This window comes from Pteropus vampyrus, unplaced genomic scaffold (assembly GCF_000151845.1).
Source record: "Pteropus vampyrus isolate Shadow unplaced genomic scaffold, Pvam_2.0 Scaffold39, whole genome shotgun sequence".
NCBI classification, from domain to species: Eukaryota; Metazoa; Chordata; class Mammalia; order Chiroptera; family Pteropodidae; genus Pteropus; species Pteropus vampyrus.
This window is the reverse complement of record NW_011888820.1, coordinates 3,529,320-3,556,930: the sequence shown is the minus strand read 5'-3', so window position 1 is coordinate 3,556,930 and position 27,611 is coordinate 3,529,320. Positions and strand designations below refer to the sequence as shown.

Here is a 27,611-nt window from a genome sequence, read left to right as displayed (position 1 = left end):
GCAGGCAGAAGCCATTGTGCCTTTGTTGAGCACTCTCCTGCCTGGTGTACAGACCCAGGCCACCATGTCTGAGTCTCTATCAAACTGACTACTCTGCCTCAGTGTTTCCCTAAGATATGACCTTACTTGGCTTACTATGGGGACTTTCCTTAAATCTCTCAAAGGTTCACAAAATCTAAATAAGCAGCATCTTGCCTCGGCATATCTCATACCTATTACTGAGCAGCCCTAAGCCTGGCACTAGTGGAATCTGGCCTTGATTTATAGCTCGAGGCACATCAAAGCCCAGCATGGAAGATGGCTCTCCACAGATTCCTTGGTGGCTCATGCAATATGACCCCAGACAGGGAACAGGCTGTGGCTGAACTTGGCCTGCAGCAGGGCACCTTCCAGGAGGCCTTGGCCTGTAAACATGGTAGCCAGCTTTGGTCTGAGTACTACTCAGGGCCACATTCGAAGATAATGCACCAGGGCACCTTCCAGGAGGCCTTGGCCTGTAAACATGGTAGCCAGCTTTGGTCTGAGTACTACTCAGGGCCACATTCGAAGATAATGCACCCAAAGGCAGACTAGACTGGCACCAGAGCCCTGTTAGAGCTAATTCTGCTCTGTAAGGTCAGCTCCTGTACAACAGCTCCTCTACTCTAGTCACTGACCAGTCTCACAGCCAATCAGCCCAAGGATCAATCTCTCATGTTGATGTGCAAACAGCAATCAAGGCTTAACCCATAAAAGGAACACACCTGAAGCACTCAGGTCAGGTGACCAGGGAGACTGTGCCACTGGGCTCCATAGGACACCTACAACATAAGGCTACTCTACTAAGCCAAGGAGAAATAGCAGCCCTACCTAAGACATAGAAACAAACACAAGGAGGAAGCCAAAATGAGGAGACAAAGAAACATGTCCCAGAAAAAGAACTCAACAAAATGGAGACAAGCCATCTATCAAACGCAGAGTTCAAAACACTGGTTATAAGGATGCTCGATGAACTTAGGGGAAGATTAGATGAACTCAGTGAGAACTTTAACAAAGAGATTGAAAACATAAAAGTAGAAATACAAAACATAAAAAAGAACCAATCACAAATGAAGAGTACAATAAATGAAGACTACCTTAGGAGGAATCAACAGTAGATTAGATAAATCAGTGATTTAGAAGATAAGGTAGCAGAAAACACCCAATCAGAAGAGCAACAACAACAAAAAGAATTCAAAAAAATGAAGACAGTTTAAGGAGCCTCTGGGAGCATATCAACATTCACATCATAGGGATACCAGAAGGAAGAGAGAGAAAAGAACTGAAAATCTATTTCAAGAAATAATAATGGAAAACTTCCCTTACTTGGTGAAGCAAATAGACACACAAGCCCAGGAAGTGCAAAAAGTCCCACATAAGATTAACTCAAACAGGTCCACATCAAGACACATCATAATTAAAATGTCAAAGGTTAAAGACATAGAGAGACTCTTGAAAACGGCTAGAGAAAAGCAGTTAGTTATCTACAAGGGAGCTCCCAAAAGACTGTCAGCGAATTTCTCAACAGAAGCTTTGCAGGCCAGAAGGGAATGGCACAAAATACTCAAAGTGATGAAAAGGGTCTACAACCAAGATTACTCAACCTAGCAAGGCTATCACTTAGAATCGAAAGACAGTTTCCCAGACAAGAAAAAGCTAACAAAGTTCATTACCATCAAGCCAGTATTACAGGAAATGTTGAAAGGACTTCTTTAAGAATAAGAAGAAATAAAAAAGATCAAAAATATGAGAATGGGGTAACAGGTTAAAGAAGTACAAATTAGTAGTTGATAGACAGTCACGAGGATGGGGAGCACGGCATAGGGAATGCAGTTAGCATTAATGTAATGGCCAGGTGGAGAGCCAGAGGAGAGAAAGAGCAATTAGGGGGATCGTTTTATAAACTATATAAATGTCTAACCAATATACTGTGTACTTGAAACTAATTAAATAAAAAATACGAATAATAAAATGGCAATAACTACATATCAACAATTACTTTAAATGTAAATGGATTAAATGCTCCAATCAAAAGATAGGGTGGCTAAATGGGTAAGAAAATAAGACCTCTAGATATGCTACCTACAAGAGACCCACTTCAAATCAAAAAACACACATAGACTGAAAGTAAAGGGATGGAAAAAGATGTTTAATGAAAATAAAAACAAACAAAATAGCTGGGGTTTCAATACTTACACCAGACAAAACAGACTTTAAAGCAAAGGCTATACAAGAGACGAAGAAGGACCCAGTTCCACTTCTGGGTATTTATCTGAAGAAACCGAAAACACTATTTTAAAGGAACGTGTGAATCCATTACATTCACTGCAGCATTATTTACAATAGCCAAGATATGGAGGCTACCTGGGTGTCTATCAATGGATGAATGAATAAAGAAGAGGTAGTGCATATATATATACAATAGAATATTACTCAGCCATATAAAAAATGAAATCTTGCCATCTGCAACAACATGGATGGACCTAGAGGGTATTGTGCTGAGTGGAATAAGTCAGACAAAGATAAATGCCATATGATTTCACTTATGTGTGGAATCCAAAGAACAAAATAAACAAAACGGAAACAAACTCAGAGAGAGATACAAAGAACATTTTGATGGTTGCCAGATGGGAGGAGTTTGGGGGTGGGTGAAAATGGGGAAGGGATTAAGAATACAGATTTCTTAGTAGTTACCGAATAGTCATGATGATGTAAAGTACAGCATAAGGAATATAGTCAATAATAATGTAGTAACTATGTATGGTATCAGATGGATACTAGGTTTATTGGGGTGATCACTTTGTAAGCTATATAAATGTCTAATCACTATGTTGTACACTTAAAACTAAGACAATATCATTCACTAACTGTAATTAAAAAAATTAAAAACCTATTTTACAAAAAGCTGATTCTTATCCTCTCAGTCAACATTTGTATTGTTCATTTTATTCCATGAAATTAAAAAAGCATCAAATAGACCTATAGCTTGGTGAACAGAACTTAAGACTATAAAGACTCTGAAACCAGAATACATACATTAAATTCCAGCTCCATTCCTAATTAATTATTTAACTCTTGCCAAGTTAGTCTCTTTAGTCCTTGATTTCCTCATTTACAAAATGTGAATAATCAAGGTACCTACCTTATTGTTGTAAAGGTTAAAAGAAATAACATAGTTAAAGCACCTGGCACATAACAACTATTATTATTATCTCACATCACAATAGGAAGATAGTTTCATATTCATACAGAATTATTTATTTATTTTTAATTAATTAATTTTTTATGGTGACATTGGTTAATGAAATCCAATAAGTTTCAGCTGTGCACTTTACCAGTAAGGCATATATATAAGAGGTGTTCACCTCTTACAGTGAGATTTCTTTCTGTCATCATACACAGCATTATTTATATCAGCAATTCTCTCAACTTTCAGGCCCAACATAGGGTGTTTATTGTTCAGCTTCTATTCTGTCTCTTCACAGTATATTTTGTTTAGTATTATTAGGTGAAGTAAATGTTTAAGATGTGGCTTTGACATATATGGACTGAATATCCTAGGATCCAGTGCCAAAGAATCTGAAATTCTCAGTATACCCAAGTTTTTTGAAATGAAGAAATAGGAAAAAAAAAAATCTTATGCTGTGAATAGATTGTTATTCTAAATTATTTTTAGGTTCCTATTATCTCTCAATCAAGTTCAATAATTTTTCAAAAATAATTAAAGAATTTGACTTAGAATTTTAAGCTTTACTTTTCCAAAGCTAAATGTAAAATGAGAGGAAGTAGAAAGCAGGAAGAGAAACAGATAGAAAGGAAAAGTAAGAGACAAAGACCAATTAGCAGAGGCTAACCAGTAGAGTCTCAGTAACAGTTTAAAACTATAGAGCCAATAATGCTGGAAGCCAGCTCTATCTCTTGCACTTCCTGGGCCAATAAATGTCCTGTTTTATGTTACCTTAAACTTAAGTACTTCTGTTACTTTGAGAGTCCTCACTAACAGTATGTAACAGTATCTGAAATATTGTTAAACTAATATCTAAAATACACATTAATGTTAAAAGTACTTTTGGGGTTATTCTTTTTTTAAAATAATTAAAAATTAAATAAGCATTTTTTCTATAACAAAAATGTTTTTCAAATTTTAGAGAAAACAGCTGAATATAGATAAATGTTAAAAGAAAAAAGAAAATCTAAAGAAGAAATTAAAGATATGATACTAATTAGTCTTTAATGTATAATGCATTTGAAACAACACAGAACGTTCAACTGCCTAATTGCTAAATATTTCTATTTCTTTATTAACTCTTTTTATCTACCAAGAAAGTGCCAATATTTTAAGCAAAGAAAATTAAGTGGAAATAAACATTTTAAAAAATAAATTAAGAAAACTTAGAATGTGTCAAATTTTTCATCATTATCATATCTGAGCCAAAACAAACTTAAAAAGTTCTCAAATCTTTCTTCTTCTTCTACTAGCCTTACTTCCTTTTAATAGAATACTACCAAAATCACCTTGGTGAAGGAGTTGAGCTCGATAAGCAGGAAGGGAAGTTGTAAGAAAAGTATGAAGTCGAACAGCCAAAAGAAATTTTAACCCACATTCATCAAGAGTTTCTCCACCTATAAAAAAGAAAAAAAAATATTACTTATTTTTATTTATAAAAAACCAATCCATCAGCAAAATATAAGTCAATACTAATAATTCTCGTAAGCGGCAAATGTCACAGCGCCAAATGCAGACAAAACATTCTGAAACTGAAAAAGTTACCTAAATATCTCTAGTATTTCTTTTTTCTATATAAATATACTTTACAGAAATTAGTAGTACAGTTAAATAATTTGAAAAATAATGAAGAGAATGGATTGACTTAGGGTCTGTGGCAATTTTTATAATCGGATCTCCTGATCTGAACCTTAAATTTAAGTTAAAATGTGATTAAATCTTAAAATAGTTTAACTTCCTCTGTGGTATATGTTACAATATTTCTCATATTGATTCAAGTCATATATCTATCCCAACAATTTGCTCTTAACAGTGAAGGAAATAGTTATATGGTAGGAATGCCTGATTTTTACTTTAAACAATTAAAAACATAAAACACAATATATTACATTAAAAATAATATCTACTAGTAATATTTTTTCAAGTAAAAGTGTCATGATTCATGACCAACTTTTTTCTTAAATTTTTAATTTTTATTATTTTTTTCTTAAATTTACCCTATATTTTCCTTCCAAGCACAATTGAAGGGGTATCGCCTACTGATCTCTATCTAGTACACAAGGCAGGACTTGTAATTTCAGATCTTATTTGCGATTTGATGAGAAGTCTACATTCAAATTTGTTCATAACTCAGGAAATTAAGAAGAAAAAAAAAGCCTTCTGGGTGAGGAAAAGACCTAATTTGATTATATTTATTTTCATTATTCTAAGTAGGAGTATACATTAATACTAAAAATAAAAAAAATAAAAAAAACCTCACTATTTTAAAAACCAAATAACATGAGAAAAATAAAGCAGAAAGCACATTTTCAGTTAAAGTAATATTTAATAAGAATGTTAACTTTTGCTAAACTCAGGGATACAGCTGGATCTTTAACACTATTAAGGAGACAATTAGGTAAAAATTAAAATGACTGGCATAAAGAATATTTATATAATTTCTCAGAGACTGTGATTTATAGAATAGCATACATTCAAGCAAAAACTATTGTGAAGTCAGCAAAAACCTTCATGAGCATCATTTTTATAAAAGTTTAATTTTTTTCTATGTAAATAAGTCAAAATATCATCAGTTTTTCCTCTAGTCCTATACCCAATTTTACCTTGGCTTCTGTCTCTGCTTTCTCCAATATCAGTGCTGGTAGTTGCGATTGTGTCTGCTAAGGCCATTAAAGACATCTGCTCCATCCTGCTGAGTCCTGGTAAACTAGAATGAAGTAAGTGGCCAGAAAGAACCTGAGCATGCTCAGGACCAAAGTAAGTTGGACTGTACTGTGAAAGGTCAATAACCTTGGGCTTTGTATTTTCTTCATCTGTCTCTAACACATAACTATCAGTCATTAAAGTTGAGGTCTGAAACAGTTCATCATAACTTTCTTTTGCCAACTGGTTTGAGTTATTTAAGGTACTCTGATTACTAGATTTCTCTAAAGATGAGTAATAGCTATCATCATCTGCTGCAAGTAAGGCATATAGAGGAAGTGGAGGGACAGAATCTATTTCTGTGTAATCTGTATTTTCACTCTTGTTGAATGCCTGGGGGTCTCTGGTAGTGCTTCCACTAGCACTGATAGTGAGAGACCTAAGGCGGCGCTCATGATTGGACTCAGCCTCATTCAGAGCCACAACTTCTCCAGCAATGCACTTGACAAGATGCGACAAGATGGCCTTTGCTCTTCGAACTTTACCAAGATCCATGAGTTCCAAAAGCTGCAAGGGGTGGTACTGAGGTAAAGTTGGGGAAAGAACATGAGCTGCTTCAAAAAGACCTGAATCCTCCATGTCCACAGAAGGATCAAATGCAGTTTTCTTTCCACAAATTTTCTGTGCAAGACTGGTCATGGATCGAGTCAGAGTTTTCTTTGGAGGATGTAATCCAGAATTTGATGAGTTACTCTGTTTTATTAAACTTATTATAGATGGAGTGCTCCCATTGTACGAATCTGTTATAACAGGTTCTTGTTTAGAAGATGGCTGCCACTGGGAATATACATGCATTTCACAATCCATTCCTACCACCAGGATGCCATCCCGGACCCATGATAAAGAAACAGGAAAAGGTGGAAAGCCTTCTACAGAAGAAACCAAATCTACACTTCGTAAAAGTACAAATTTAGAAAGAGGCACAACTTTTGTACTCTCCCAGAGAGGAAATGCCAGGCTTTCCTTACCAGTCTCTTCTTGTACCTTCCCAGCCAGAGGTCCATACATAAAAAGTTTTGATCCAATTCCTACGGTCAAGATATGAGAACCATCTTCTCTAGACATCCAATCTAAGTGAACCAAATGCCTTATGTTTGATGTTATACTATCTTTATTGGATAAATATACTTCTTGTTTATTATAGGCCACTAAATTGCTGTCAATGCTAATCCCAGAATCCAACACTGTATTTAACTCATCTAAATGAATTGTCTGTTCAAGGACCCAACATGAACCTCCTGTAGACTCACATTCAAATATACTTACATGCATAACAAAGTCCTGAGAAGATCTACTATTAGATGCAGGCTGCTTATATGCTACTGCTAAACGATTTGTGTGTGCACAGCTAACTTCTATAGGCCTACCAGGTACAGTTATACTACTAATGCTCTGAAGTCCATCTTCAATAAGTAATGGCCATTCTTCCCAAATATATACAAGATCCATTTTCCCATTCTTTGATGTGGCAGATTCTCCATCTGTTACTCTGCATCTCCAGAATCTTACTTTCTCATCTGAGCATGAAGTTGCCAATAAGTAGGGAGCGCTGCATATAGGATATATGGAAGAAGAACTCAAATGACCTAAAAATAATCCATTAACAAAATGTCAAATTTGGTTAAATATTAATATTTTCATGTACTAAAGGTTTTAGTACATGTTACTGTTAACATGTTACTGTAAACAACGTAACAGTCTATATTTAGTATAAGGGTCAGCAAGATCAGTAAGAAGTTTTTAATAACATCAAGAAGACATATAAAAAGGACAGTATTACCAAAATATAGAGCTGAAAGAGAATTCTGAGATAATTTACCTCAATTCTTGCATTTTACAGGCAAAGACCCTCAATCAAATGTGTTAAGTATCTTATGCCTAAATCAAACAGCTAGACTAAGGAAGAATTAGAAAACCTAAATTCTTTTCCTGAATCTCAACCCAATATTCTTTTCACAACTCTTTGTTAGTTTTATATATTATTGTAAATCTCATTTTAAAGACATAAATACATTTTAAAAATACATTTAAAAATACATTCGTGGCTCCTTCTCCTTATTTTTCAACACATTTTTTGGAATTGGCCATGCTTACCTAAGTACTAAATGGGCCCTCAATGATTAAAGAGTATTTGTTATAACTGATGCTGAAAAAGTGAGACATAACGTTTTCTTGGACTCAGTGTAACTATATACTCTTAATTTCCTAAACCAGGGGTCAGCAAACTTTTTCTTAAAGGGTGAGATAGTAATAACTATTTTAGGCTTTGCTAGCCACAGGTTCTCTGTTGCAGCTACTCAACTTTGCCATTGTAGAACAAAAGTAGCCATACACAAAAGCAAACGAATATGTGTTGCTATGATCCACTCAAACTTGTTTATAAAACAGGTAAGTATTGCCAATCCGCCCTAAGCTATTCAACATAAACTACTAATTATAAGAAATGTTATACTGAACATTTATCATCTTTTAAAAGCATATTTCAACATAATGGTAATAAATTTTTTTTAAACTCTTCAAGGAATATAGCAATATTGCAAAAGGACACAATTAGCATTGTATGTTGGTTTCTATAAGCTGAACAGAGAATAAAGAGCTTATCCTTCCCAAAAGCCTGGATTAAAAAAAAATTCTTAAGACTAGGAATAAAACTTTTACAGTAGTTCCCCCTTATCTGCAGTTCATTTTCCATGGTTTCAATTATCCACGGTCAATTGCAGTTCAAAAATAGTAAATGGAAAATTCCAAAAATAAACAATTCATAAGTTTTCAATTGCATGTTGTTCTAAGTAGCAGGATGAAATCTTACATTGTCCATTTTCATCCGTCTCACCCAGGACATGAATAATCCCTTTGTCCAATGGAGCCACACTTGGTCACTTAGTAGCCATCTCTGTTATCAGATGGACTGTTGTAGTATCACAATGCTTATGTTCAAGTAACTCTTATCTTAATAATGGCCTCAAAGCCCAAGAGTAGTGATGCTGGCAATTCAGATACGCCAAAGAGAAGCTGTAAAGCACTTTAAGTGAAAAGGTATATCTGTATAGGAAAAAACATAGCATATACAGGGTTTGGTATTATCCTCGGTTTCAAGCAGCCACTAGTAATTTGGAACTTATCCTCCAATGATAAGGGGGAACTACTGTACCATATGCTACTGTTTTGCCAAAAAACCAAATTTCTTCTTTTTCCTTAGAACTTCTTTTCTTCTTCTAAACTCAACTTGGGCCAAGTTAAATAAGAGGGTTGTTTTTAGAAATATTCAGTTTCTCTTACATTTGCCATATTATTTTAATTGGAATGCAGTAGTGAAGATCATACTGTTCTGGCTAAAGACAATAGCTCTTAAAAAGTGTGTCAATGCAAAAGTCATTCTTTTTTAAACTTTAACTTTCCTTGCACATATGCCTCTTTTATTAAAATATACAAAGTAGAATACAAGTATTATCTGAACACTGTTAATACATCTACTCTTGCTAACTTTACCAATTAGAAAAGATAACAATGTGGCAAAGTGAAAAGCAATCAAAGTAACCAGTTAAAAAAAAATGAGAGAGAAGTAGAAAAGACCAAAACCCACACTTTGACTATGAAAATGGAAAAATTGAGTGATAAGAAGATGAATTTTGTCTTGGTTTCCTTGATATCCTTGAACAGGGGTCCCTAATCCCCAGGATACGAATTGTTACAAGTCCATGGCCTGTTAGGAACCAGGCCGCACAGCAGGAGGTGAGAGGTGAGCAAGGGAGAGCGAAGCTTCATCTGGGTTGGCAGCTGCTCGCCAGCACTCGCATCACTGCCTCAGCTCTACCTCAGATCATCAGACATTAGATTCTCATAAGAGAACCAGTCTCTGGTGTCAAAAAAGTTGAGGACTGCTGCCCTAGGACAGTGGTTCTTTATCTTCTGTGTGCATTAGAATCACCTGGAAGGCTTGTGAAGACAGACTCCAGAGGTTGCCATTCAGTAAGTCAAGAGTACAGCCCAAGAATTTTGATCTCCAACAAGTTTCCAGGTAATGCTGATGCTGCTCATCCAGGGATCACATTTTGAGAACCAATGCCCTAAGATGATAAGTATATATACCAGCAACCACAACTCAGAACCTTTCACAGCATATGGCTCTGGGCAAATAAGGTGCAACATTACTATCTCCACACTTTGTCTTCACAAAAGGATTTAAAAATTTTTTAGTTTAGAAATCAATATTTAAGACTATTACTAGCTGACAGGTCAGAGTAATCTGAAAACAATTAAAAATTTAAGTTTTCAATATAGGAATAAGATATTCTTTTCATTTCTGCTTCTGTGTGGATTTAAAAAGAGGTACTTCATCGATTTTTAAATACCTAGTGAACACTCTTGGATTACAAAGTTTGTTTAGTCTCTTTTCACAAAATTTACGAACCTGCTGATGGCTTCACACTTATTATCTCAACTCCTTCTGGCAAATGCAACTCTTGGCTATAAACCATTTCTGAAGACAAAGTCAGTTTGCTGGTACTCTGGAGATTTGCTCTGCAAGCCTGATACTTCTGTGAAAAAGGAGACAGGATCTTCTCTGGAGAAGAAGAATAATGTTCTTCTGGCTGCCAAACTGCTTCAGATATTTTGGTATCTACTTTTTCATCTATAAAAACATAAGAACCGAAAACCAAGGGGAGTTGGGGGAAACCTATAAACATTACAATTGTTACATTTCATAATCCAAAACTATCTTATAAAAGATAAAGTAAACATATTAATATGATTCTTTATAACAAAATCAGAAAATCATTGTTTTTTAATTAGCTGAATAAACTATATTATCACTTAATAAGAACAGCTTTAACAATATGCACTGAACTATCTAACTATATATAATGTTAATATAAACCTACTTAAAGTTCAGAAAAGACAAGACTCACCCAATGAAACAGGAATAGATTTTAAATGTAAATTCCACATGTGTAACAATGAACGGTTGTCTTGAGTGCACTCTATTACAATTAGGTAGAATTTTTCAGAAAATCCATTAGGTGAGCTGCCTGGAGGTATTAATAATATTTTTTCACTACTTACATGCATAAATGAGACAATTTATTACATATACCAAGTCAAAACAATAATTTTAAAAAAAATCAAAACTCATATCTAAAGTTCCAAATACAAACTGGAATTACAGAATGTAAGCAACTTCTTTATCACATGAATTTGTATTAACTTAAAATTTTTACAAATATGCTATGCTTAAATTTCATTTTTGAATTGATATGCTTTAAAAAATCACATATTACAGCCATCTAATATAATATAATGTTCACATAAGTTGGACCATATTAAGTAGAAAATTCCTGAACAGATCAGAACTATGAGATAGATACTTTAAGTCAACATCTCATGATGAAAATTGTGTTGCCAAACATATTTTGAAGTAAATAAGTTTTGTAATGAAATGACCTATTAATGAAAGTTATCTAAGGACCAAAATATAAGTATTCATTACATAATGTATTATTCAAGAAAATTTTTCTTAGTCAAAATTGCATAATTTAAGCAGCACGTAAGTTATTCTAAACTTAAAAAGAAAATGCATCTATCTAAAATATATCACAAAATAAGTGGTACATTATTCCCTGAAAAAAACTTTTAAAAATTTTAAGTTTTTAATCCAAGCTTTTAATCCAAGCCTTTTTAAATTATAAGCTAGTCTTCATTATGTACAAAATTATGTAAAGAAAAATTACATTATATAAATTATATAAATCACCATATGATTATATAAATCACAGAACATATAAAAAAATCAGAGAGCAACTATCATTAGAGTGTAATCTTTTTGTCCTTTTAAATTTGCACAGGAAAAAAGTTTTCAAAGGAACCCTAGGAAAGAAAGATAACCAAAATTAGATACTAAATGAAAAGATAACTTTGGTAATGTGTTGTGAATAAATTGGGCATTTAAATGATAAGAATTAAGAGAAAGGAAAGGATAAGAGATTATACAAAAGAAAAAAAGAACAGAAATCAATTTATTTCTGATAATTTTACTAACAAGAAAAAATGCACCAATAATAAAAACATCTGTAAAACATTTCTTCTCTTCTTGACGTTAAAGTAAAATAAAATGAAAACATAACTTCTTGGATATGTTCTGGAAAACTCTGTTAATAATCGTTCTTGTATAAAAGTCAGTAAGATATTCCTGAATATTTTAAGAAAAACTAGAAAAAATACTTGTCTTAAAGAGAAAAAAAAAATGTTAAAAATTGAAAAATCACAAAAAAGAAAATGCTAGAAAAGATGAAGATTATAGCAAAACTCAACCTTAAGCATAGAAGAGCAACTTCTTTAAAAAGTTTTAAAGAGATTTGGATTGTTAACACTAACATTCTTATTAATACTTTAATAAGAAAAACAATGAACATTTTGTTAATATAAATAACTCTTTATCCTGTACTTGATACCTTTATTTCCCATTTTTAAAGCATCTTTCCATCCTTATATTCAGAAGTTACAAAAGCACTATAAGTGTTTTTGCATAGTTCATGAATTCTTAGGAAAAATGACAGAATAAGTGAAAGCAGTGCTAAGAAATTAGACATTCAACATAAAAATGCAGAACTTGAAGAAATACTTCTCAAAAAAGAAAAATGAAAAAAGGCAAGCAATGTACAAAAGAAGAAAAATAATCTAGAACAAACACAAAATGTGGTACTTGAGGCTTGATAACTGACTTTTAAAACAACAGGTGCACACTATAAGGAAAGTCATTTTTGAGTTGGTTTGGCTCTGTAATTGAAAGTAATGACCAAGAGATTTTAACTTTATTTTGCTCTGTTTTCCTTTATGCAAAATAAGCAGCTAATATTGGGTGGAGGAGTTTAATATAATATTTTAAACTGTTTCATTATAAAAGTATTAAGAAACTTAGTCTTTAAATTATAATTTGAAGTTTTAAGCAACTGCTTAAAATTGTAGATTTCTAAAAGGTCAGGTGTCCATACTATCTAGATTGTTAGGACAGGATCCCATCCATGCAAAGAGCACTCATGCATTAATGACAAAAAAATTCCTATTATGCTTTTTAAAAAACAAAATTGAATAATCCTTTTAAATTTTTCATGTTTCTTTCCCGGTTAGAATAAAAAGATACTGATATTTATGAAAAATCATTTCACGAACCTACACAGGAAAATTTTAACTTCAAATAGGTGATATGAAATATATCAATTTATCTTTTTTAACTGCCTAACATACTCTACAGAATATTTCTTATAACATAAAAATTCTTCTTTACCTTCATCCAATAATATTTTGTCTTTTCCCAGACTTTTCTTCTCGAAGTTATTCAAAATGAAGTCTTCTTGAAAAACATGAAGCAGCTGGGTTTTTTTGCCTTGCTGAATGTAAATAAACAGCAACATAAGTTGACATATATGTTATTTACCTAATGCAAAGTAGCAAGAAAAATAATACTTACAAGTTTGGTAATGGGATCTAATGCAATAATGCATCCTGGTCTGGCTGTTGACTGTTGACTTACGATGCTAAACACTTCGCCAACATATTTCTGTTTTTTAAAAAAATTAATATCTCCTTTATTAAACAATCAAATTAAAAATAATTAATAATAAATAATGTGAAATTTCAGTCATAACAGTTCAATAATATGTTCAAGTGGGGCTAAATAAGTTCACAAGTCTCTTTCATTATAAACATTCTAGTACTTGATCTTACTAGGGAATTACAAGGGAATAAATAAGAATTACAGGTCAGCTGGTGCAGAGAAAACAAAAGCAATGCTTGGTTATTGTAAGGGGGAAAAAGTATTTTATATTCATAAATGTGAAAAACTTACTTTAATCTCAAAGAAATGTTCTAAGAATCAATGCTTTTATAAGCATTGATTTTGAGGTAAGAAGGATGGAGCTAAAGAAAGAAGTTGATATACTGTTTATATATGCTGATTTCTGGAGCCACTTATGTCCTGACTGTTCTTATCAAGGTCACATTGTTAAATTCAATCTTCACCATACTTGATTAACAGCAGCATTTGATCTTGGTGCTCACTCTCTTCTCCTTGAAATAATTTTCTTCACTTGGTTTCATTATACACTATACTCATCCCTTTTTAATAGTGGAATGCCCCAAGGTCCAATCCTTCTATCACTTCTACTTTCCAACTCTATTCTCTCCCTCAGTGATCTCATCCAGCTCCACAACTTTAAACTCGTATTGTGACAACTACTTATTTTATATCTTCAGACCAATCTTCCTCTAAACTCCAGAGACTAGCCTACTGGATCTCTCAGATGTCAAACAGGCACCTTGAAATTAATGTGCAAAGCCAGGCTATTGAATCCTCTTGCTCCTCAAAATCTCTCTACTTAAACATTCTTCTCATCTCAAAGCAATTCTACTCTTCATAGTGCTAAGCCATAAACCTTAGGAGTCATTTTCTTTTTCTCACACAAATCTCATGTACAGTCCAATCTTGACTATTTGATGTTCAAAACACATCCAGAATTGACCAATTCCTATCGTCTTTATCACTACTACTTGCTAACATTCCAAGATCCTTTGACTTTCTTCTAGATTATAATAGCTTCCTGAATTAGTCTGATTCCACTTTTGCTTCTCATGTCTAATCTATGTAGCAACCAGAGTGATCCTTTTAAAATCAAAGTGAGATCATATCACTCTGTCACTTTCTTCAATGGTTTCTATGTTATTCCAGAGTAAAAACCAAAGTTACCATAACAGCCTACGGGGCCTTCTATGATCTGTCCAAGCTAATTTCTGACTCATTCCTAACTATTCTCCTTCTACCTCACTTACTCTGCTCCAGCCACGTGGTTTCCATGCTGCTCCTTTACATACCAAACATATTCTGGCCTCAGGACTTTGGCACTGTAATATTCTTCCTCTAAATATTCACATACTAGCTCCATCGTCTACATCAGGTCTTAACTCAAATGTCCCTTTTTCGTGAGGCTTTCTCTGACCAGTACCTCACTTGGCACTCCCTACCACTTTAGCTACACTGTTTCTCTCCACAGTATTTACTAATATATTTTTACCTTCCTCACGGTATCTCTTCATTACATTGTAAGCTCAGATTTTTGTCTCTTTTGTTCACATCTAAATTCTCAGCACTTAAAACAATTCCTGAAAAATAAAAGGCTCTCACTACTATAGTAGTGATCCTACCATAATGCTATATACGTATTTTGAAAAAGTTTGTTTTCCGAAAAACTATGCATTAAAAATAACTTATGAATAAAACAGGATTGGAGCAGACCATTGATACCTATGCAATTCTGTAACCAGAGCATTAAAAAAAGCATTAACTGGTAGCTGAGGAGATGGCTTGACTCTCCTAAATAGGAAGCTCAGTATGGCTGAAGGTTACCTCAGGGGATATTTTAATACACCAAAACAAAAAAGGCGGAAATGCTGACTCTCTGGAGGTGCTGAAATAATGCAGGTGGTGGACTGCTATTAGTTGGGCACAAGAAGAAGTACTGCTGGTTCTAAAACAAAAGCTCTGCAATGTGTTGAAAGGACTCCTGCCTGTATTACAACCAAAGTGAGACCTTTTTTCTTTCTCCGTTAAGATTAAAATTCCACTCCTGTTATTTCAGCTCCCCTTATCTAGAAAAAAAAAAAAAACTGCAGATAAACTAATAATTTCTATATTATACTTTCATTAGTTCCCATTTATCTCCGACCAAAAAGTATTACAGAAACACACATTATGTGATACCAAACTACTTCTGGAATGAATGAAAGAAATGATTTCTTTTTAAAGGAACTTCAAATCACTGTAACAGTACAATGTATTTACGAAGAAGTAAAATTAAAAAGCATACACGTTTATTACAAAATTATATGTCGCAATTATAGAACATGCCCAATAAGTATAAAGTATCTGAAAAACATTATACACACGCACACACATATTTTTAAAAGCCATTTACTTACAGAAATTTCAGGATTGGAAAGCTCATATAGAAGTTTCTTGGCATCAATAACTGCTTCATATAATCTTAGATATTGTCCATCACTTGCTACAAAGCATGCACTAGGAGAGTTGCAGTATGCCCCTACAAAGTATTTACGAACATTTAAAATTTAATCCTCAAGCAATGTCAGAAAATCTAAATTTATTAAATAAAAATCAGAATGCTTACCTAGACAGAAACTGGGGATAAGAGTGGGCAGCCATGCCACATTGGAAAATGCAGAAACATGAAGAGAATTAATCCGGGCAAGCTCAGAAACACCTCCAGAAAAAGACAATGGCCCAACTGGATCAACTCTCCAAAGAATAAGCTCACTATAAACTGCATTAGGATCCTGAAATGCCATGTCAACAGTGCTTTTACTCTGTTGTGCCAAAGAACATTCTTCAATATTTACAGCAACATAAGCTTGTTTTTGGTTATCCACGTCTGGTGTCCTTAATGCATTATGGTGTGATGTTGTCAACAATAATGGTAATACTGAGTGGCAAGCTAAATCATTAAGATGAAAACGATGACCACAATATCTGGATTTGTGGGAAATACTGAGAACTGTAGAAAAAGCAGATTCCTCGGCAAAACTGACTAGCCACTGATTTAGAGAGCCATCAGCATGCTTTGAGATCATCATAACATTAGGGGTAAAAATACTTAATTTTAAACTATTAGTTGATTTACTGTGACCAGAAGAGATAAGCATCGATGTGGAACGTGTGAGGCTAGATGGTTTTTGTCTCCCTTGCTGAATAGCCAAGTCAACATTCTTGGTACAGGCATACATCACTATGCTTTTACAGAGAGAGTTCGCATCACCTGTAGGGAAAGCAACAGGAATTCTGGAAACAAAGGACACCTAGAATTAAGAAAGTGAGCATTAGAACACGAAATCGTATAAAGAAGCATTACAAAACAGTACCCACATTTAACAAGAAGCTGTCCAGAAATCATAATAATAGTACCTGTACTTGACGAAACATACCAGGCTGGTACTCATCCAGCCAATCCACATGCCAAACCAGCAAAGAGCCATCCATGGGATGAATACTGAAAAGCATGTCCGCATTTTTACTCCATTCAGACAGAAGTACTTCAATCTGATGATCAATGGCAGCTGATGGTAATGGTATAAAACTTGAGTTTGGTACCATTTTATCACCACTCAATTCCTTCTTTTCATGATTTATTTTCAGATCATCAACACCATTATCCATTTCTATAAGCAAAAGGTTCATGAACCAAGTAAATATAATCAAGCTATTACTATAAATCAAGAAATATCTTTATAAATGCATTCAAGATGAAAAATATAATAGTTTTCATATAAACAATAAATTGGCTTCCCTTTAAAAATAACTTTGCTCCAGGAATAAAAGGCCACTGGAGTTAACTCAGTAATCAGACAGCCTATAGGACTGAGTCAGTGGATTACTGGTAGGACTAATATGAGACTGAAAAACAGGTAAACTGGTTTCTAAATCCAGATGTACCACAATTAACTATTCAGAGAAGTAAGACACACTACTTTTCTGGACCTTAGTTTTGCTTATGGTAAAATGAGGGAGTTGAAACTGGGTCTATAAATCTGGGCTGAATTTTTAAAATATATTCCTAGAATGTAATCTGTACTTTCTTCACGATATCAGATTTATCAAAACCTGAGTGTGCTACACTAGCGATCCTCTAAGTCTATATACTTGAAACTGATAGGACATCTTAAAGAAACCACTTTAAAGAAATACATTTATAATGCCCAATTTCTAGATTTTCTTCAACACAAAGGTAATTAAAAATAAACTGTATACCAACTTAATCCAGCTAAATATATACATTCTGACCTCTATTACAAAACTCCCAACCCCTACTACTATTTAGGAATATAGAGATTTTATTAAAAGGGGCTCTACAGAAATGTTAAGACTGTTAACCAGATTTTAAAAATTAGTCAAGACATACATATTATCACTAAGAAAAATAACTCAATAGAAATTTAGGCACAGTGCACAGAGGCAAACCACAGAAGGGCTTAAATCATTATGTTTCATTTGCTTCAGGAAAATGCCAAGTAAAACCAGATGTCATTTTCCCTATATCGACTAGCAAAAAAAGTAATATAATAAAATAATCCAGTGGTGACAAAAATGTAAACAAAACAAAAAAACAAAAAACTGGATATCTGGATATACTTAGAGGGAATATAACCTGGTAAGACATTTCTAGAGGGCAATTTGGCAGAAGTTATTGAAATTTAAAATATTTACACTCTAGTAATTCCACATCTAGGAATTTGCATTACAGAAAAATTCACACAAAATGAAAAGATGTGTCATTGTACCATTATCAATATAGTGAAAACTATTTAAATCTATTTAAATGTCCGACAATAGAGGACATGCTAAAGTTTTCTCTTCATGTGGAATACTCAGGAGCTATTAAAAAAAAAAAAATTTGATGGAAAAGTTCCTGTCACTGAATTTAAAAAGCAAGTTGTAGAACACTATTTTTCATTAAAAATGAACTCCCACAGAACTGTAAAAAGAAATTGCCTGTTTATAAATATAGTTTGTATGAGCATAGAAAAGAATAAGTGTTGAAGGATACTCATCAAACTTAACAATATGGAAACTTTATACCTGTTTGTATGTGTGATTTTTTTTTCTAATGAGCATGTATAATCTTGTAATTTAAACAAAACTTTTTAAAAACAAAAATATTTATGAACCACAAACTGTAGCAGAGATGGCTTACTACCTACCACAAATTCATGCTTCCTAGTTTTTAATAAAGAATAGATATCCAGTTAGGGAGTACAGGGGTTCTATGACTAGTGCTTTTCAACATATAAAAGTGATATATGCCAATTCTGAGTCAAGAAAGTTGAGAAACAGCTATACCTTCTTTGCTCTCTCTCTTCCGACCTAAGGCTAAATGAAGAGGAGTTTAAGGCCCTAGTGCAATGCTTCTCAAATGTGCATACAAATCACCAGGGGATTTCATTAAACTGTGGATTTTTGTTTAGTAGCTCTGGGTGGAACCTGAGATTGTGCATTTCTAACAAGTTCCCAGGTAATGCCAATGCTGCATGGTCACAGATAGTCCTTTAAGTAGCAAGGCCCTACGCTGGCAGAAGCATAAGGATGGAGAATCCCGAGTCCCTCTATCATCATGTGAAAGAAAGCTACCCGGAACAGGAACATCTACACTGGATTATTAAATGAGCTAGTCCAAATTTGTATTATGCTCCTGCAACTTTGAAGCTTATTTCTGACCCTAATTTAAAAATCTTCACTATTTTGAACAAAACTCTACATTTTTTATCCTTCTTAAAGCTTTACCTTCATCAGATTTTACATCTGCCTGATTAGAGTCTTCTACACTGGCCTCAGAAGATGGTTGTTCAAAACTTTTTCTAAGTTGCTGTATAAAAACTTCCATGGACAAAGTAAAATGCAATTCTTTATTGTTTAGCCAGTGTACCACAAAAGGTCCACTCTGCTCTTCATTTTCACTTAGACTTAGAGATGTAATAGAAGGAAGAAGTGGAATGTCTGTGAAGAACAACAAAAACACAATTAGAATTTCTATCATTCTAGCACACAAAGCATCCAGGTCTCATAATTTTATTATTGACTATTATATTTATCTTTAAATCTCTGTTAATACATTTTATTTGACCTATAAGACTCCTAACATAATGTCTGCTGCAATTATTAATGATAATACACTTAAATGGTAAACTTAACATACCTACTATAAAGGAGGTAAAATTATATGTTCTAGGTCATATAGTATAACATATATACATTCATATATTTTAATTCTAAAAAATATTCTCATGAAGAAATGTCTATAATTTATAGACATCTTAATAGAAAAGTCTTAATTTATACATAAACTTTTCATTTATATTTTAACTTTACCATGAAAAATTCTATTATCATGATGTCAAAGGAACTAGTGATTTATCTCAATAGTAACAACTTTCATAGTAGACTGACATTTACCTTTTCTAATGACCTAGCCACAGAATTCTAAGATAAGACATGCTTATTTATTAGTATAAAGATTTAATTTGGAAAGTCAAACTAAGGTTCCCTTCTGATACTCAAAAAAAGGGATTCAAGACAAACCAACTCAACTAAAAAAAAATTGTTCCCTGGTATTACTTTTGATATAACTGCTAAATTGAGTATATTGAAGTACAAATTCAGAGTAGTTTGTGACAAATGATAATCCTTAATTAACAGAGGGGAAGAAAAATTTGTCTATCATATTAAATCAAATCTATATCTAGCTCATGCTATTATCTGCTCAACAGTAAAGGCTGAAATGAATTAAGGAAATATAAACTGATTATACGCTTCATGAGAGCAAGGATCAAATCTGTTTTGATCACCATTGTATCTCCAGTTCCTACCACTATCTCCAGTTCCTATACTAGCACAGATAAACACTCAATAAAAGCCCTGCGGTACTGAACTGTCACTTCTATTGTTCTTAGGTAGATACACAATAATACCAAGGATTGAGAGAGTGCCCCCAAGAATCCTAATGGGTAGGATTTCCTGATTTTTGACTTATATTCAACCCAAAAGAGATCAGCAATGCCTGTAGTAAACCACAGGCCTAGTTGTTAAGTATAGAAGAAGGAGGGGCTAATGCTGGCTTTCGGCAGAAGCATTCCGGCTAAAAAGAAACTCATTTCTTCTATCTACTGACCTCACTTAAAGAATTTGATTTAAAAAAAAAAAAAAAAAAGAGTTTGATTACAGTTATTTCTTATGAGAAATCTTCATGGAAAGGATATAAGAACTAGAACTGAGAGAACATGCTCTTAATGAGCTCCTCTCCTGTATCTATTTCTATTTTTGATGGACAAATAAGTGAAGCCCAATCTGAGAGCTGGGCCTTAAGCAAGAAATCGATCAGCCAGATCTAATTTTGGGAAGGGAATTCTCCATAGAGTTTAATCTACTTGCTAATAATGTTCTTTTGCTTTGATTCACTCTATATGTATGGATTTTCCTTAGGGGTCTACAATCTAAAGAAAGGTTTTAGAGCTTTCTTGATTGAAAGGTAATCAAGAGGATGCTATATTGGAATTTAGGGTTTCCTTTATTGTAATCCCTCAACTTTTTCCATTAAAGTGGGAATTCAAGCTTTCTATATTCTTAAAATATTGTCCTTTACTCAGCAGAGACTCAAAATTATTTTACTGACCTTAGAGTTGCCTCTGGATATTATAATCTGTCAATGTATATTTTTATAAAGGTAATAGTATTTCCCAAGCCTATATATGTTTTTTAATACATATAATTCAATATTCTCCCCTTTATATTTTCTTCACTCAAGGATTCTTTTAGAGCTGGCATTGGTGTCTACCAAATCAAAGCTAAGAGAATCAGCAAATATTCATCATTTGTACCACAGTATCTCTACACTTTACCTTATCAGAGCACTTATCACTTTGATTCAAGTAACTAATGGACCATATTTATCACTATGTTTAAAAAATGCAATACAGTAAATCCAGTGTGTTATATGGAAATAGGTGATGCTAAATGTAAGAATATCCCAAAACATACAAAAATTCATGAATAGTGGTTATCTTCTGGGGAGGATTAGGGCAGAATACAGGTGAAAAAAGGATTTTACTTTTCACTTTCTATACAGATAGCAGTATGTATGCAAATATCGTTTTTCATTTTTTTACCAGTAATATTCGAAGATTACACTTTAAATGTCCTGTGATCACTTGGTTTTTAAACTCACAGATACTAATTACTAAAATAATGAGTACTCATTCTTCAAATTAATAGATCCATATATTCTAGGTCTGTCAATCTAATAGTACATATTTAACTATAGAGATAAGTTTCTTAATTCTTCCAGTTATAAGTTCCACATATTTCTGCCATATTTTTGAAATGGCTCTAAAGATCATGTACTAAACTCATTAGTTTTAACAGCTATACAATAATTATAAAATACTACTCTGCAGAGTTAACTTCTGTTAAGGATTAGCTAAAATCTCAACTTTTGAATAAACTAATAAAGAATCTCAATGATTTATCAAGATATTAAATCACAAACCAAATCATAGCCTTCAAAAGCAAACAAATAAACAAAAACCTCTTTTTATATAACCAGTGAGCTAGTTATAATGAAAAGTTAACTAAGAAAGTCATCTCCAATTTTTCATCTATTTATAAATTAAAAGTATAACTTATTTGTTATAAAATCGATCTACTCAATTTCAAAACATATTTTGAACAATGCTTTATTACCTGTAGCTGGGTTTATGCTGGCTGCAATATGAAAGTGGCAAAGTGCATTGGCATGCAGTGGAGAATTCCGGTGGACGTGATGAGGATCTTGCTGATGTGGCAGGTATCCAGTATGTGCTACAAGTGCAAGTGATCTCCTCTGACCTCTACGAAAATGTCTCAGATTTACCTGTGTGAATTAACAAAGTAAAACTAATGCCTTTATTGTCATAAGAATAGATGTACAAGTATATGTGTAGGTAACACAGTGACTGTTAGACATTACAGCTATTCTACTTCAGATAAGTTTATATGTACAAATATCTTTCAGTATTTTTGTGCATCAAATTTGAAACCTAAAGAAGCTTAGAACTCAAACTGCCAGATGCTTCTTTTAACCATCACACAATACACTACAATTTTTATTTGGTCTACTTTTCTATTAATTTCCTGAACTAAAAAAAAAATTACAATAATGTGTCTATGGACAACAATGTTTCTATGTATACTGTCCTCTTTGTATCCACAGCTTACTCTCTATGACCACAAACATTAGATAATATTGTCATAATAAAGTAGAGTGGTATTTCATAATTTACAAAGCATTTTTGGAGATCATCTCATTTGACACATAAAGCAGACATTGCAAATATTGTTATTCTCATATTTCATATGATAAAATAGTTTATACAGAACCCAAGGTCACCTAAAAGCAGACAAGAATCTTCAGATTCTTAGTAAAGGACTTTTTCAACTATTATTACACATAACTATTCTATCGGCTGTTGAATCTCCATGCATTATATATTTAATTATATTCTGAGCCATCAGAACACTACATAAATTTGAAAAGTACTTGTTCCATAATTGTACTAAGCATTCAAAGATAAATCATTTTTAGATTACTTTCTCTTTTCAATACTAAGAAAACAATAATAATAATTTGTACTACTGGTCTATGTTCAATTAGTACAAATATCAAAAATTGACTTTTACTTTCCACATTATTCAGTAAATACTCCAAGTTCTGGGGAGTTCTAAAAGTAACAAATGTAGAACAGAATCTGATAAATTAATCATTCCTGTAATTAAGACAGGACAAAACACCATAATATTCTAAAGAAAAAATAACATTTTACAGTCTCATCTTTGCATTCTCAGATTTTAATTTATGTTATTTTAGCTAAGACAAGTGTATGCATCCTTTTATTATCAGTTAACCTAAGATTAACTTCATCATTATAAGTAGTTTTTTGTTCTAGACAAAAATTTAAGAATATTTTTGAAACAAATAAAACTGAAAATTACTTTAAATATCAATTACAGACAATGTTATTAAAAAGGCAATATATAAAAGGTTTTAAAACTTGTAGAAAAGAACATCTAACAAAAACACTCACATCTAAAGTGTTTTGAACTCGTTCTTTGCTGGAAGCATTTCTTTCAAAGTTATTTGTCAAATTAATTGGTTCAGTCCAATGGTTGCTGTCACCTCCATATAGCAAACAATCATTTGGTAAAAATGTCTCTACCCAAAGACGACACACATTATCTTTGCAGCAAGTCAAAAGTACGTTACATACAGAAGCCCTAAGGAATAGAAAAATGTTGGAAGCAAAAATATAAATGTCACACAGTATCACATTCTACAATATTTCTAAAATGCACACACTAAGGTACTGATGAAGAAAACATCAATATATATTTATGTAATGTACTTAGTCAAAACCATTATAATTGAGTGGGTATTTGATTTCATACATAAAATGCTTGCTAACCTATTTTTTTTTCTGCCTAGAATTTGGTAGTTCTGGTTTCAATAAACTAAGATTCTCCTTACATCTAAAGAATAAAAATTGAAATTATGTCATAATCTTTCAGTTAATAAGCAAGGAAAAAACCTGTATCTATTAAATTTTCTTGCTTTATTCAGTGGATGGTTATTTGAATTATTTCACAATGCTTTCTTTTTACTTCCTATAAAGGCACTTGCACACTGGTCACTAACAAGCTATATTATCTATTTAGTACACTTATTCTCTCCTTACTTAACATATTCCAAAAGCAGTGAAGTACAAGAATAGAAAATCCATGATTAAATAGGTGATGGCCACCTCCTTCCTTAGTCATTCTTGTCTTTCAGTGAATTTACTGTCTTGCCACCCCACAGAAAAAAAGCAAAACTAATTACACATATATTAATAAACTCAATAAGCATCAAGAGTTCAAAGGTTAAAACCCTATCAAGAAAGACTACCTCCTATCAAGGAAACTCAGCAAATTTAGAAAAAAAAGAAAAAAAAGAAAAGAAGTCAAAATATCCTGTAATAGACACTCAAACATATGGGATTAGAAATGAACAATCAATAGAAGGCTTCTATCAAGTAACTCAGTAAGTTAAACAAACAAAAAATCAAAATATTCTGTAGCAGTCACTTTGTTAAACATATCTACTTGATGAAAAAAAGAACAACAGCAAAGAGGAAGAAAATTAAGAACATGTTTTGTCTTGGTTGTTCTCCTCTTCAGCTTTCCTCTGTTTTCTCACCTCTCTCCTTCCCATCTCCTTTCCCTTCTTTTTCTATCTACTCCCTTGCCACCCACTGTCTGGGCTTCTCTCCCTTAATTTTCTGCTTCTCAACATCTCCACACTACTCTCACTTATCACCTCTCCTCTGTTTCTCACCTCCCCACTTCCTAAGGCTGCTCCTTTTTTCCTTTCCAAACTCTGTTTCTCTTCCCTTTCCCCATCCTCATGCCTATCCCATCACCTTCATTTTTTTCTCCCTCTTTTTTCTCTAGTCCCTTCTGCCCTTCTCCTAGTTTCTCTCTAGTAAATTCACACACACAGGCACTGGCAATGAGATTTTAAGTAAGCAAATAGAAGCAAGAGCAAATACATCAAAATGCAATATGAAAAATTCAAGATTCATAGTGCCAATCAGTAACTGGAAGAATGGAAGGCTTATAAAGGAAGAGCAAAAGGTAGGAGACTAAGGGGCTGAATAGACAGCAATCTGAAAAGACATAAGTACTTAGGTAAGACCAACAAAGTAAGTAAGAAAGGTATACAACTCAGAAGCATGGAGAGGGCTTTATCACTAGAGTGTGGATGGCCCCATGTGACTTTCATTAGGATACCAGGCCTTACAGACAGTCAGAATAAATAGCTGGCAGGTAATATAAGCAGAGGGAAGAAATACTCTGATCTGTTTGAGGCATTTCTCTGGCAATAACTCCCTTTCTCACTTTATCAGAGTATCTTATTTTCTCTTCAATGGTATATCATTCAGGTATAGCCCTCTCCCTCTCTTCTCTGTCAAAAAAAGGTATAATCTTATAGAAGGCAACCATGTGATAGGTGTCTACAACACCTGTCCTATCTTGATGTAACAACAGACCAAGACAGTTTTGAAACTAGTTATCTAGAACCATCTTTTGGAGGTTTTTGGAGGATATAACCAAATCTCCCAACCTGTCCTACAATCAGCAATTTTTAATTAGTAAAGAAGTATATGTTTATTACAAACACATCTCCATTCTTCTCTCTCAAGCCAACAGTCCCTTGTGTAAGTATTATCATTTTGTTGAGCATCTTAATTTTATGTGGGGGGTGTGGGGGGAAACTACCTGTATGAACCAGTGAAGATGCTATATCAGAAAGAGCAATAGTCTTTTATGGCATCTCTCTCATTCTCATAAAAAAGAGTCAGCCTTCCCACTATATACCTGCAGGCAGTAGGCAGTTGGTGAAACAAAACTGAAAACAGAGTTCAGGGGGATTAGCTGGTTTTTAAATGACATGGATCCAAAAGTGAAATTCTGGAGAACTCTAAAAGATATCATAACTAACAGAAAATTATAGTTCTATATCGCAGTTCCCCATGCTGCAGAATTTAGTTGATAACAGATAAAATGAACACAGATAGAAAACAAACTGATATGCCTTATTACTGTTATCAGGAATTTGTAATGGCCCAATTTAAGTCAACTGCCTCTGCCTCCACTGTGACCACTTTTCCCAATACTGAGTGAACTAGATCAGGAGCAGATGTGACTGTCCTCTCTCAAAAGATAACAATACTTTATAAGCCTCTTTTTTAGTGCTCTGGTAGCCTAACCATCAACAAATGAAAACACATGGATAAATCACAAGAAATCAGCCTCTGAAATGATGTACGATGTAATCTTTAGATAGTTCTAAAAGATTCAGTTTGTGATGACAGCTATTTTTATTGGGGTCATTTACAACTCTTAAAAGGAGAGTTAATATACGTCACAGCTCATTCTATTCTAAACACATTTTTATATGGTCCCAGAGGTACTAGAGCAATAATTCTCAAAGTGAAGCTGAGGTGAGGGTGCCTCTGCTAACAGTACAGGTTATCTATATACGGGGGTCCCCAATCCCCAGGCCACAGACCAGTACAGGTCCATGGCCTGTTACATGGCCTGTTAGGAACGGGGCCGCAGAGCAGGGCCGCAGAGCAGGAGATGAGCGGCAGGTGAGCAAGAGAAGTTTCATCTGCATTTGCAGCCACTCCCCAGCACTAGCATCACTGCCTCAGCTCCACCTCAGATCATCAAGCATTAGATTCTCATAGGAGAACTGGTTGGTCCCTGATGCCAAAAAGGTTGCAGACTGCTGGTCTATACTACTCTCCTTTAACTCTGAAAGACTCTGATATATCCTCCTAACAACAGAACCATTACTGTTCCCAGAGTGTCCTACTCCTATGCTTTCCTATATTGGAAAGCTGGGCTAGGAAGAATAGTAACTACTACACTAAAAATTAGCTCAAAAAACTCTAGTTGTAATTATGGATACATGTTATTATCCATTTATCCAAACCCATAGAATGTACAACACTAAGAGTTAACTGTAATATAAACTATGGAATTTAGGTGATAATAATGTGTTGATGTAGGTTCATAAATTCTAACAAATGGGGATGTTGATATTGGAAGAGACTATGCATGTGTGAGAGCAAGGGGTATATGGGAAATCTCTGTACCTTCCCCTCAATTTTGCTGTGAACTTTAAAATGCTCTAAAAAAACTTAAAAAAAAAAAACAAAAAACAAAAAACTAGATATCCTTTGAAAAACAAAACTGAAGTCAACAAATGATCCAGGTACACTATCATACATCAGCTGGGATATCTCAGGTAACAAAAGAGTAAAGGAGAAACTGTATTGCTCCGTAGTGTAGCCAAATTGAAAATGGCCTGTGAAACAAAAAGGGATTTCTACCTATACTTAGTAATAGGTCTCTATAACTTACTAAGCATAGGCAAAAATTCAATGGTATATCAAGTGTTGCAAGTACTACAGGAAAGAAAGGAAGGACTAACAGGTGTACCTGTACATACATGTGTAGGTTAAACTAATA

The 27,611-nt window shown here is 33.5% G+C and overlaps 1 protein-coding gene across 2 annotated transcripts in view; it reads right to left on the bottom strand.

Moving 5' to 3' along the window:
* DMXL1 (Dmx like 1) overlaps positions 1 to 27,611 on the bottom strand; it is a 121,779-nt gene that overhangs the window by 62,229 nt on the left and 31,939 nt on the right. For both annotated transcript variants that reach the window (XM_011358269.2, XM_011358270.2), the window contains exons 8-19: positions 23,621 to 23,810; positions 22,242 to 22,410; positions 19,290 to 19,502; positions 16,917 to 17,170; positions 16,126 to 16,810; positions 15,917 to 16,038; positions 13,413 to 13,502; positions 13,230 to 13,332; positions 10,858 to 10,977; positions 10,359 to 10,580; positions 5,848 to 7,533; positions 4,534 to 4,641 (exon numbers count right to left, since the gene is read on the bottom strand). In XM_011358269.2, coding sequence (XP_011356571.1) covers positions 4,534 to 4,641; positions 5,848 to 7,533; positions 10,359 to 10,580; positions 10,858 to 10,977; positions 13,230 to 13,332; positions 13,413 to 13,502; positions 15,917 to 16,038; positions 16,126 to 16,810; positions 16,917 to 17,170; positions 19,290 to 19,502; positions 22,242 to 22,410; positions 23,621 to 23,810 — 3,962 coding nt within the window. The remainder of the gene's footprint in view (positions 1 to 4,533; positions 4,642 to 5,847; positions 7,534 to 10,358; positions 10,581 to 10,857; positions 10,978 to 13,229; positions 13,333 to 13,412; positions 13,503 to 15,916; positions 16,039 to 16,125; positions 16,811 to 16,916; positions 17,171 to 19,289; positions 19,503 to 22,241; positions 22,411 to 23,620; positions 23,811 to 27,611) is intronic.